This window comes from Ipomoea nil, unplaced genomic scaffold (genome assembly GCF_001879475.1).
Source record: "Ipomoea nil cultivar Tokyo-kokei standard unplaced genomic scaffold, Asagao_1.1 scaffold1932, whole genome shotgun sequence".
In the NCBI taxonomy this organism is placed as follows: Eukaryota; Viridiplantae; Streptophyta; class Magnoliopsida; order Solanales; family Convolvulaceae; genus Ipomoea; species Ipomoea nil.
This window is the reverse complement of record NW_017618360.1, coordinates 3,372,381-3,383,968: the sequence shown is the minus strand read 5'-3', so window position 1 is coordinate 3,383,968 and position 11,588 is coordinate 3,372,381. Positions and strand designations below refer to the sequence as shown.

The window sequence follows — 11,588 nt, the reverse complement described above, 5'->3', positions numbered from 1 at the left end:
CACCAAAACCGCCAACTGCATAGAGGACATGTAGCGTACATGCCGGCCACCGACATGTATCCTCTCCATTCTCCTATAAATACCCTGCTAGACGCTTGTAGAAGGGGTTATTGGCTCTTCCTCTCTAGAATACTTACTAGCTCGAGAACCTCCGCCCACACGTTCTTATCTTAACTTAAGCCTTAAACCAACAAGCAGACTAAAGAAGATTCGCCCACGACCCAACCTTAACTCGAGAAGGTCCGACCTCCAGTCCTAACTATCCGAGCCACTACATCCAAATTGTTTCAGCCATCCATATACTCATTACAAAATACAAACATGTACACCCAGCAAAATTTACCACGTCACGTACCTTAAGAGTATTAATTTTATACCTAGAATAAATTAAAATTTGTGTTGAAACATGAAAAAAAGCAACTACATAATCTGTTAAAGCTTAAATATCAAAACGACATCGTTTTGATCCATGATCCACAATGCTATATGGACCTTGATCCACGATATAAATGGCCTTATTCAAGTGCCACAAATAAAAAAATCTCGACGGTTGGGAATCATGCAGAGAAATTGCAATGGGCCGAAAACCTGAAATGCAAAATAATTAGGGTCTTTCTGTAATAAAAAAAGAGTATGGTCTAATAGTGCAATTTAGACCTTTTTTCTCAATTTTTATTTGAGTAAATATAAAATAATCAGAATGTCATACCTCATTACCACCTAACATGTTACAGATATGAATTTCCTTTCCCACCGTGTTTGGAGGCTGCAACTTCCAGTTTCTTTGGTGGGTTTGTAAAGAAAGTGCCATGAGGCTTCTGATGTTTATGTACAAAATTTCTTCATTTCTGTTCATGACCAATATAATATTACATTCAATTGATATATCACATCCACGTATAACTTATAGAAAATTTATGTAGAAAATTTTTAAAGAATAACAAAATTTTGAAGCTATCATTGTAGTTCAAAATGGCCACAGGTCTCCCCAAAGGGATCTTCGAGCATGATGATGCAATGTCGGGTTCTTGCTCTTTGTAATAATAATCCGATCAAAAGAGCCTTTTGTGCCTTCATGATCGCTTGCTCGACACACGTCCATTTCAATACGTTTGCCCCTGCAGATAGGAGAATAAACGATTCTTCCCCAGCCAGTACCAAGATCTGCAGTGGCGGCGCCTGTTTCTTCCTGTTCATCCTCCAATTCCTCATTATCTGTGACAGTATCTACCTCTGTATCGTCAGAATTATAGGAAATGATTTCCTCTTCATTCAGGTCATCTTCGTTTTCTGAAGGGAATTGGTCCTCTGCAATCATATAAAGAGAAGTCAATTAGAAAAAATAATTAAGAGACCATAAAGCTGCTTCTCCAAGAGCAAACGAGAGACTCAATACTGATTATTTTTTATATTAATCAATACTCAAGAAACATACCATAGTCAATCTCAAGATCCTCTGGATTTCTTCTTGCATGTTGTTCCTTCAGCGTTTCAAACTTCATACCATTAAGCGGCCAAGTTTCTCTACTTGAAATAAACAATGAGACGATATAAAATGTATCACAAGTTAAATATACTGATATAAACATGTAAATATTAACAAAGATGTTTCATCTCGGTAGGGAACATATAAAATCTAAACTTGAGTACTGTGCATCTATCATGAACATTCTGGCACAGCTAATTGCCTATAAACCCAAAAATGGCTGTGGACTAAACCAATTGAAGCTGAAATGCAATACAGTTCAAAAAACAATATTACGTCGTTTCAACAATTGCAGGACTAGCAGTAATGACAGAAAAATTCAGACTTGGAAGTACAAAGCTCCAGATTCTAAAACAGTTTAGATACTATAATAAATAGAATAATATACATTTGAACAAGTACTTGCCTCGGTCGTTGTCCTCGTCTAAAAACAACATAAGAAAACTTCTCATCTTCAAAGCCACGCAGAGACCCACCATTGGACCGCTATAATAAAAGTAAGCCAAAGAAGTTGAGACAAATTTATAAAAAGACAAAGAGTAATGTATTCTTCAGAAGGTAAAGGAAAAATGACATGGTAAACAAATACCTGAACATCAAAAGAGAAAGCAAACGAGTAAAAACTTAAACCCTTACAAGTTCAAACTATGCCACTACTAGCATCAAACCAATTTTGACACTTCATGTCTGTACAATTTTTTTAGTGCTTTCATAAATTATCACCGAGTATTTCTTTTGGAAAGGTTTATAACAGAAGCTAATAGAAAACTCATAAAACAGAGAGAAAGTGAAGACAAGGTGAAACATAGGTTTAAGAAAGACCTTATAGGCACGCTGTGATGTAGTCCTCTCCAACCGTTGAACAAAATGACAATATTTTCCTGATTTTTCCAATGGACAAGGTCCATCATGTGGACACTGAAAATAGCACAACAGGTCAATCAGATTAACCTTCACTCATGTAAAGTTAGGCGAGTGTTGAAAGTACTCCCAAGACTTACAGGAGCTACAATAAATGCACCACTTTTGAGTGTTGTCAAAGCCTTGCAAGATTTGCCAGATGACTCTTTTAGTTTGCGGCATTTCTAGAGGCATTCATCAGTCAAAATGTAACAAACAGTTTAGAGTGCAATGTAGAAATTTCAATACTACTCCCTCCCCCCACCACCTATTTGGAATGAGAAAAAAAAATAATAAAATAAAAAAAATAAAAGGAAATAAAAAACAGAATTATCCTACCCTTCTTTCCATCCATAAAATATGAGATCGGACTTGAGATATGATATTAGATCCTTGTGGTGTTCCTGGTTCAACTAGGACCTGCACCACATTACATAGTTAAAATTAGCATAGCGAGAAAGATTTTAGCATTTATATTCTTTTTTCCCTTAATCTTTTGACAAGAAATTGATTATGAACAAATACCAGAATATCTCCTGTAAGATCCCAAAGCTGGCGGACAACAGTGATTCTGTCTTTCAGGGATGGTATTTCACCTAGCACATATGACTGCACCCAGAATAATTTTCAATGCCAATTTCCACAAAGCAGAGGTCAACAAAAAGTCAAAATAAAACTGAATGAATCTGAAATTTGATTTCGATGAGATGTTAAACCATAGAAGGATACTAAAGATGTTACTTACAGCAATTACAAGATCATGTTGTCTATTAGACTTCTTAATATTCTGACTTAATGCCTGGAGACTGCTGTAGCTATGAATAAGTGGCAAATTTTTTAGACCTGCAATATTTGTTTTCACTATAAGTGATCAAGCTTAGATCCCTTATGAGCGGTAAAGAAAAGATAGATCATACACACACACACACTGTAAGTGTGTGAGTTATATTAATTAAATAAATAAATAACTCTTAAGTGTGTGAGAAGTAGAAGTTAACCCAGACAACTGCAGACAGAGTACTCGATTTAGATTTAACAAGACATCAGCTAGAACACATGTAAACTTGATTTTCCAGCTAATTGTTAGTTCACTATATTAAGTTTCTTAGAAGAAGATAGGTTCACTTGAAACATTTACAAATTAGGTTGTTAGATAGTCTAAAATTTTCTTCACACATGATGAGAAACAGGCACATGAGGTAACATCTTTTTATCTGCTTCTTCAAATGTAAGAGGTATACTAAGTGTGTGTGAGAATGAGAAGTTTTCCCAAACAATTGCAGACAGAATACTCGATTCAGATTTAACAAGTCATCAGCTAGAACACAGGTAAACTTGATTTGCCAGCTGATTGTTTTCACTATATTAAGCTTCTGATATGAGTTTGATGTTTGGCTTCGCGTCACAGGTCTGTGGCTAATGGAAGAAGATGTTGATCTCCCTGTGGTGTAAGAAGAGAGGAATGAAAAGACAGAGGCTGGAGGAAGAGAAACCACCCTTTGATTTTATTCAAATTCCAACTTCCTTTAGACTTTGTTATACTTCCCCCTATTGCATCCATAGAAGTTATTATAACCATCTTTTGCATAAGAAATACATGTATGCACGACTGCATAGGAAGATAATATTTTACTTTACTCAGGGCATCCACAATAGGTGGTTTTTTGTTGGTTTTTGCAGGCTTTTTTGCCACATGGAATCAGTCCATGTGAACTGATCACTTATTTGGAGCATAATCATCAAGCCTAAGATACAATGTCTCTAAGAGTGTCAACTCTTCTGCATCAAATAAACATACCAGCATAACACAAATATTACCTCTTGTAAGACCCTGCCCTGCACGTTGCATAGACTGTGATGGCTCTACCAAATTAACCTTCTGCAAGGACCTTGGCCACACTTCTCTCATTGCCCTGAAAAAGCATCCAATTCAATAGCATTCCCAAGCTAAAATGTTAAAAAATAGAAATAACATCAACAATCAAACTATTACAACAAAAATCAATTATCTTCTCACCAGAATGCAGAACCAGTCCCTGCACCAAAATCCAAAACCTTAGCCGGAGAAAAATCAGGTACTCTTCTCCTAACCTAGAAAATGATAGCAAGTTCACAAAATCACTTCCAAAACAATTTGCTCCAGACTGTAAGCTGGCATCCCATCTCACATCAAAATGCATTGATTAACAACTTCTTATTATATTTCCAAGAAATGTTAGAACTACTACCTCACTGAGGACTCTATACAAAGCAGAGTAAACAGCAGGCATACGAGAAGCCACATAAGCTATAGCCTCATCCTCTTCATACCTGAGGCCAATATCACCATATGCACTCTGGATCTTCCATCGTTTGGAGCATTCCACGGACTTTAGAGGATCTTCCACAATCTCTTTCGACGTAGTAGTTGGGAGCAGCAGATTCGCCTCCTTTATGTGCCTGAATGACTCGGATAACCTCAACACCTTTCTCTTCATATGCGGGTCCTCTTGTTCTACCACAATAACAAATTCCAATACTCAAGCTAACACACACAAACGTACGTTTAAATAGATAGCTAAAGGAGAGAGAGTATTTATTCTATTTTACCTTTGATGTATTTTTTGATAGCTCGACGAAGCCTGAGAGGAACTACGCGGCAAGAATCAGATTGCTTCGCTGCCGCACGGAGAGCTTCGGCAGTGAACTTAGGAACTGTTTCTGATAGTCTTGACGCCATTGGAATGGGGGCTTCGCTCAGAGTAGGGTTTAAGGACTGGCTGAGAAGGAAGATTTAGAACAGGCTGATTGACGCCATTAAGAGAATTTTTATTTTTTTTTCACTTAAATACTGAATCATTGAGTTAGTGCAGGCAAAGGAGTTAAAATAAAATCACTAAAAACAAGTTATAAAATAGCTTTATCCATTTTGAACCAAAACAAGTTTATAAAGTATCTGAAAACAGGCTGCAGTCCAATCTGAATGCAATCCAGCTAAAGACTGAAAACATGCTGTATTCAATTCAGATATGAATTTATTTTTTTTTAAGAATATAATAGTTGCAAATGAGAAGTGTCAATAACAAAGCAAAACTGCAAACTGCCAAATAGAGGTCGCCCAAGAAGAGGAAGAATTCATTCAGATGTTCGTGGACTAAGAAAACAATACGGAGTTTAAGGTTTAGTCATTTCCAGTATAATGGTTTAGATTATTTTCTGACTTCCTTTGAGTGAAACAAGGAAAGAGTAAACACCAAAAACAGATTATTACGGAGTACTAAATAATGAATTAAACACCAGTGATTCAAGAACTATAATCTGTTTATATGAAATCTGAGTATAACTTTTACATACAAATAAGATCATATACATATAACAGTTTTCCTAGCAAATTTTGTGCTTAGAAATAAATCTGGAAGTTTTCAACAAAATAAATAAATAAATCTTCAAGTAAATCAAATTTTCAAACACCAAACAAAACAAATTTCAGTTGATGTATTAACAAATATACATACTTAATTAACAGTATAAAAATTTAAAAATTTTAAAAAAAAATATTACCAGTTATCTTACTGTTTGTGGGCCAACCAGGCACCCGGCGAGCCTGAGGTTAGGTCGTCCGCCAGAGATTGTGAGGGAGACAGGGAGAGGAGCGAGGGCGTTGGCTTCGGAGGACGGAGAAGCAGAAACCGGAGGACTAAGAAGTGAGAGTAGGGCCAGATGGTGTGTTGGCGTAACCGCCTGACAGGAGTGTCGACGAGGGTGGAGGCCGGAGGGCGGAGGCGGCGAGACGCAGAGGACAGTGGAGAACTGTGAAAGTGAGCCAATGAGGACTGAGGAGTGGAGAAGGCGAGAAACAGAGAAGCAGATATGAATAAGGGATTAGAGTTTAAGGGGTAATTTGGTAAAACAATTTTTAAAAAAAAAAATTATAAACTATATTATTTGAGAAAAAAAAAAAAGTATAAGAGGTTATTTGGTCAACAACATTAGAAAAAAAATTATTTTTAAACTAAAGAATTTGAGAAAAAAATATAAGGGAGAATTGTTCATGTATAGATAATTGAATGTTGAATTTGCGTATTTAAATAGGTAATTCTAAGTTTACAAATGCAAGATAATATAGTCAATATTAATTATAATTGTCAATAAAATAATTGTATAGGTATGGTTGAAACCAAATACGGGATATAAGGGGGAGCAAATAAAAATTAGGGCATAAAATATTAAATATATACTAATATTGAAGAACTAACTGCTGATGGCCCGAGACAGTTTCCCACTCCAATTTGTTGTGTGATTTGAATATGATTGGCATAATTATATATTTTTTATTTTTTAAAACAACAACAACAACAACAACAACAACAACAACAACAATAATAATAATAATAATAATAATAATAATTACTATTATTATTATTATTATTATTATTATTATTATTATTATTATTATTATTATTATTATTATTATTATACCCTTATGTCATTTTACATGTTAATTTAATTTTTTCAAATATATTTTTACTAACCGTGGATATAATTCGCTGGTCAAATCCGCTAATATAATCCGAACGCTAACTGCTAACTCCTGATTGTTAAACAAGGATATTGCGAGGTAGTTCTTACTTCAATTTGTTGTATGATTTGAATATTCTATTTGTCAACAAATCCGTCAAGTAGTTAAATATGATTAGCTTTATTAATTATATTTTTCTTTAATTTTTTCATGGTATTAATAAAATACTTGGTAAATAAATATATAACATTATTTTGTATTATAACTTTGATATTTAATTAAAAATAGTGCACAAAAAAGATAATAGACAATGTAGTGAATATAATTAATTGATGAATTTGAATGTAAAGAATTTTTACATTGGAGAAATATAAAGACAATATAACTAATAAAATTATTTCTCTTAATTAATTTATTGATAATGAATATTTTTTTTAATAAAGACATTATAGGGACAATGTAGCGAATATAATCAATTGATGAATTTGAATGTAAATAATTTTTATATTGGATAAAAATAAAGACAATATAACTAATGAAATTATTTCTCTTATTTAATTTATTGAAATTAATATTTTTTTAATAAAGACATTGTAGACACATAATTCTAAAATAAAGAAATGCCTATGTATTATTTTTTGTTGTAGCTACTAAATTATTATTTTTTAATTTAATAAGAGTAAAATAGAGTACTAATTATGCCAACTTTGATTAGGATGAGGTTCGAACCTAAGACCTTTCTTATTGAAATTAATGAGTAAGTTAATGGTGAATTAACAGAAACTAACGGAAAAGATAATATTTAACGGAAAAGTTAACGGATAATCATATTCATTAAGGATAAATTAGGAAATCCTAAGGAAAAATTATAATCTGATTAATCTGAGCCATTCATTTGATTAAAAAATTTGACCGCCATTTTTTCTACCCATTATAGGCCTAACTCTCTTGGGCTCTTATTAGTATATATATATAGTAGATAGATAGTAGATATTTTATGGTCTTATAATATTTATTTTGCTATTATATATTATTATACATTATACATTATACATATCATCATATTATAAGATGATAAAATTATTATTATAAAAGATGTATTTTTTTTATTTGTTCAAAAGGCAAACACTCTCAAACGTCGAGTTGCTTTTGAAGATGTCAATTTTTAATCATGGTCAATTGTATGTAACAGTCTCAATAGTTAGTAATTTTAGGGTTTAAAAATTTTGATTTGTGACAAAAATGTACCATTTCAGAGTACCACTAAAAATGTTGTGTACAAAAAAATTTTCGATAACGTGTAATCAATTTGCAATATTTATCGTTTTAAAATTATTAGATTTTTAGTCATTATATTCTGTTCTTATTATATTATACTGTATATTCTATATACTATATATATGGTCGTGCATCGCACGAGTGTAAATACTAGTTCACTTAGTGCAGGCAAAAGAGTTAAAACTAAAAAATAATACATGTTCATTTTTATTATTTTAATGTAATGTAATATAGATTTATTTATATATTATATTAAAAATACACTTTCAATATACGAAAAATAAAATTACAATGAAGGAAAAATAAATTTATATCAAAATATAATGAATTTACTAAAAATATAATAAAAATGGAAAAATGAACTTCAGACCGGTCGGTTTTGATTAAAAACCGAAATAACTCAAACTGACGGTTATCGGTCGGTGAAAATTAACTGAGCGGCAGTATGCTAGTAAGCAACTCAAATCTGTAATCTGTTATATTACAAATCTAAAATTGTAAACATAAATTTTAAAAATAAAAACAGTAAATATAATATGAAATTTTTAAATTTTAACATTTGAATTTCGAAAATTAAAATTGTAAACTTTGAAGTTTACAAATCAACATTTTACAATCACGAAGTATAAACCAAATAGATCCACGGAATAAAAAATAGATAGATGTATGTTATTACATTACAGTTGATTGGCGAGGGTGCGGCCGACGACCGTAAGTGACTACTGACTAGATGAAATCTTCAATTTCGAGGCATCAACTCTGTGAGGCTGAGTGGTGAGCGTGAGGCGGGAGGGAATGAAGGCTCAGGGCTCAAAAGAAAAATAAAAATTAGAGTGAGTGGTGATGGGTCTTTTGTGTTTCTTTAATTGAATGATTTTATGTGGGCTCATTAACCAATGATTTTTTGTTCAGACATTATGCCATGGAACCGTGTTCACCATTCTTGGTGAACACGGTTCTAGCGGTGTTAGTACACCGTTATCTTCTTTTTTTTTCTTTTTTTTTTTTAATTAATTGCGTGACTTTTCTTCTTTATTTTCACATTTTGCGGTTTCACTTTAATTTGAGGTGAACAAAGATTTCGGACATTTATAAATTATGAATTTATGCCTGCACATTCACTTTGGAACCATGCCTACACATTCCCGTCCGAAATCACGGACATTCATAAATTATGAATCCATGGCTACACATTCACTTTGGAACCATGCCTACACATTCACTTTGGAACCATGAGATTATGAATTTACTGTTATAAGATTATGAATTTTCTGTTATGAGATTATGAATTTTCAGTTATGAGATTATGAATTTTCTGTTATGCGATTATGAATTTTCTGTTATGAGATTATGAATTTTCATTACATTCATAATTTCGGACATTCATAAATTATGAATTCATGCCTGCACATTCACTTTGGAACCATGCCTATATATTCCCGTCCGAAATCACGGACATTCATAAATTATGAATCCATGCCTGCACATTCACTTTGGAATCATGCCTACACATTCACTTTGGAACCATGAGATTATGAATTTTCTGTTATGAGATTATGAATTTTCTGTCATGCGATTATGAATTTTCTGTTATGAGATTATGAATTTTCATTACATTCATAATTTCGGAGTTTCGGACATTCATAAATTATGAATTCATGCATGCACATTCATTTTGGAACCATGCCTACATATTCCCGTCCGGAATCACGGACATTCATAAATTATGAATCCATGCCTGCACATTCACTTTGGAACCATGCCTACACATTCACTTTGGAACCATGAGATTATGAATTTTCTGTTATAAGATTATGAATTTTCTGTTATGAGATTATGAATTTTCAGTTGTGAGATTATGAATTTTCTGTTATGCGATTATGAATTTTCTGTTATGCGATTATGAATTTTATGAAAATTCATAATCTCATAACAGAAAATTCATAATTTGATCAGTAACGCGCCGTTAACTCCAGATCCGTGATTTTTTTTTTTTTTGCCTAAAAACGACGTCGGGGTTTTGACTTGTGTTCACCATTCTCGGTGAACACGATTCCACGGCATAATTTGCGTTTTTTGTTCAAATGGGCCTTGTAGAGTTGTACTAATTGGACTTTGTTATTTTAAAATTATTTTTCCTATAAAGATATGCTTTTTCTCTCTTATATCAAAGCCCAAAGGTATATTACAAAATTACTAGTTTTTTTTTTTTTTTTTTTACTTGTTTAAGCATCGATTTTTCACTTGGTCATCAGTTTATTTTTAAGAAAATCAATAACCAATCGAAAAATTGAAATAATCAAAAAATTTTGAACTAAAAAAATTGATAACTGAATTTTTCGGGCTGTTCAATTATCGGTTAATGGTTGTTTTGCTCACCCCTATTTCCAGTATACAAAAAATGAAAATATATGGAGCCAGATGACGCCGAGGAGTGAGGCAAATTATATTATGCACCGCGGTGCATAATCGATTATGCACCGCGCGTCTTTTTTATTAAATGAAAATTAACGGTGTTTGTTTCCGCCGTTTCGCACCCTTTTGCAAAAAGTAACTCTGTTATTCAGTGTCATTTTGTATACACTGCAGTTTCAGTTGAACACAACTACAGTTTCATTTCGATATAACTATAGTTTCATTCGATATTTATAGACTCAAATATGTGAAAATGTTATTTAATTTTATTTTATATACACTATAGTTTCATTAAAACACAACTACATGATCATTTTGATATAATTACAGCTTCATTGTACAATATACACTCAAATATGTGAAATGTTATTCAGTTTCAGTTTAAATACACTGCAGTTTCATTTCACTATAACTACAGTATCATTTTGATATAACTGCAGTGTCGGTTTAGATATACTGTAGTGTCAGTTGGTGTTTAATACACCAAACAAGCGGACTCCGTTAACTCTAACGGCGGGCCGTTTCTTTACTTAAAGAAACGGTGTCGTTTTTGACCGCGGTGTACATGCACCGCGGTCTATAATATAACGACTGGAGGAGTGAGATGAGGGCCTGACATGAGTTACTTTACATTGTTACAATTTGGGTTTCCAAAGACAAGGGTCCCTTGTTGGCCCAAATCAAAACTATCATATATATTTGGAGATTTTTTTTTTTTTTTTTTTTTTTAAGAAATCATCCAATTCATCACTATTGAATAATAGATAATAGAATCTTACTTTTCCACTTTTTTCTTTACATTATATATATAACCAATCAATGCAATACAAATCCAATTTGTGTATCAAAACGTTTCTTCACTGAAAATATTCTCTATTTCTTTTATAGAGAAATTTAATTAAATGAAAATTTCGTTTACTTGTACATTTGGAAAACAAAAAATAAAGAATAAAAAAATTAAAATTTTTAAAACATAGAATTGAAATAACATATTACTAATCTTTGATAATT

The 11,588-nt window shown here is 32.4% G+C and overlaps 1 protein-coding gene across 3 annotated transcripts; it reads right to left on the bottom strand.

The window, feature by feature from the left end:
- Positions 1 to 845: 845 nt before the first annotated feature.
- Positions 846 to 6,210, bottom strand: LOC109193809 (rsm22-cox11 tandem protein 2, mitochondrial-like). 3 transcript variants are annotated; one of them, XM_019344632.1, is made up of 14 exons: positions 6,096 to 6,210; positions 5,939 to 6,060; positions 4,976 to 5,145; positions 4,615 to 4,880; positions 4,404 to 4,477; positions 4,205 to 4,299; positions 3,132 to 3,229; positions 2,912 to 2,995; positions 2,726 to 2,806; positions 2,488 to 2,571; positions 2,309 to 2,404; positions 1,893 to 1,972; positions 1,436 to 1,524; positions 846 to 1,308 (listed from the first exon to the last, which is right to left on the bottom strand). In XM_019344632.1, exons 3-14 carry the CDS (start codon positions 5,103 to 5,105, stop codon positions 968 to 970), a joined length of 1,518 nt encoding a protein of 505 aa, XP_019200177.1. In that variant the 5' UTR covers positions 5,106 to 5,145; positions 5,939 to 6,060; positions 6,096 to 6,210; the 3' UTR covers positions 846 to 967. The 3 variants fall into 3 exon arrangements, with proteins under 3 accessions (XP_019200177.1, XP_019200175.1, XP_019200176.1); XM_019344630.1 differs by lacking the exon at positions 6,096 to 6,210 and having other exon boundaries at positions 5,927 to 6,060; XM_019344631.1 differs by lacking the exon at positions 6,096 to 6,210 and having other exon boundaries at positions 4,976 to 5,141; positions 5,927 to 6,060.
- Between the last annotated feature and the right edge of the window lie 5,378 nt (positions 6,211 to 11,588).

Coding starts and splice junctions, on each gene's coding strand:
- LOC109193809 (XM_019344632.1), bottom strand. CDS start 5,105: ATGGCGTCAAGACTATCAGAAACAGTTCCTAAGTTCACTGCCGAAGCT. Junction 4,881..4,975: donor TATCAAAAAATACATCAAAG/GTAAAATAGAAT, acceptor TTATTGTGGTAG/AACAAGAGGACCCGCATATG. Junction 2,996..3,131: donor AACATGATCTTGTAATTGCT/GTAAGTAACATC, acceptor TTCTGGGTGCAG/TCATATGTGCTAGGTGAAAT.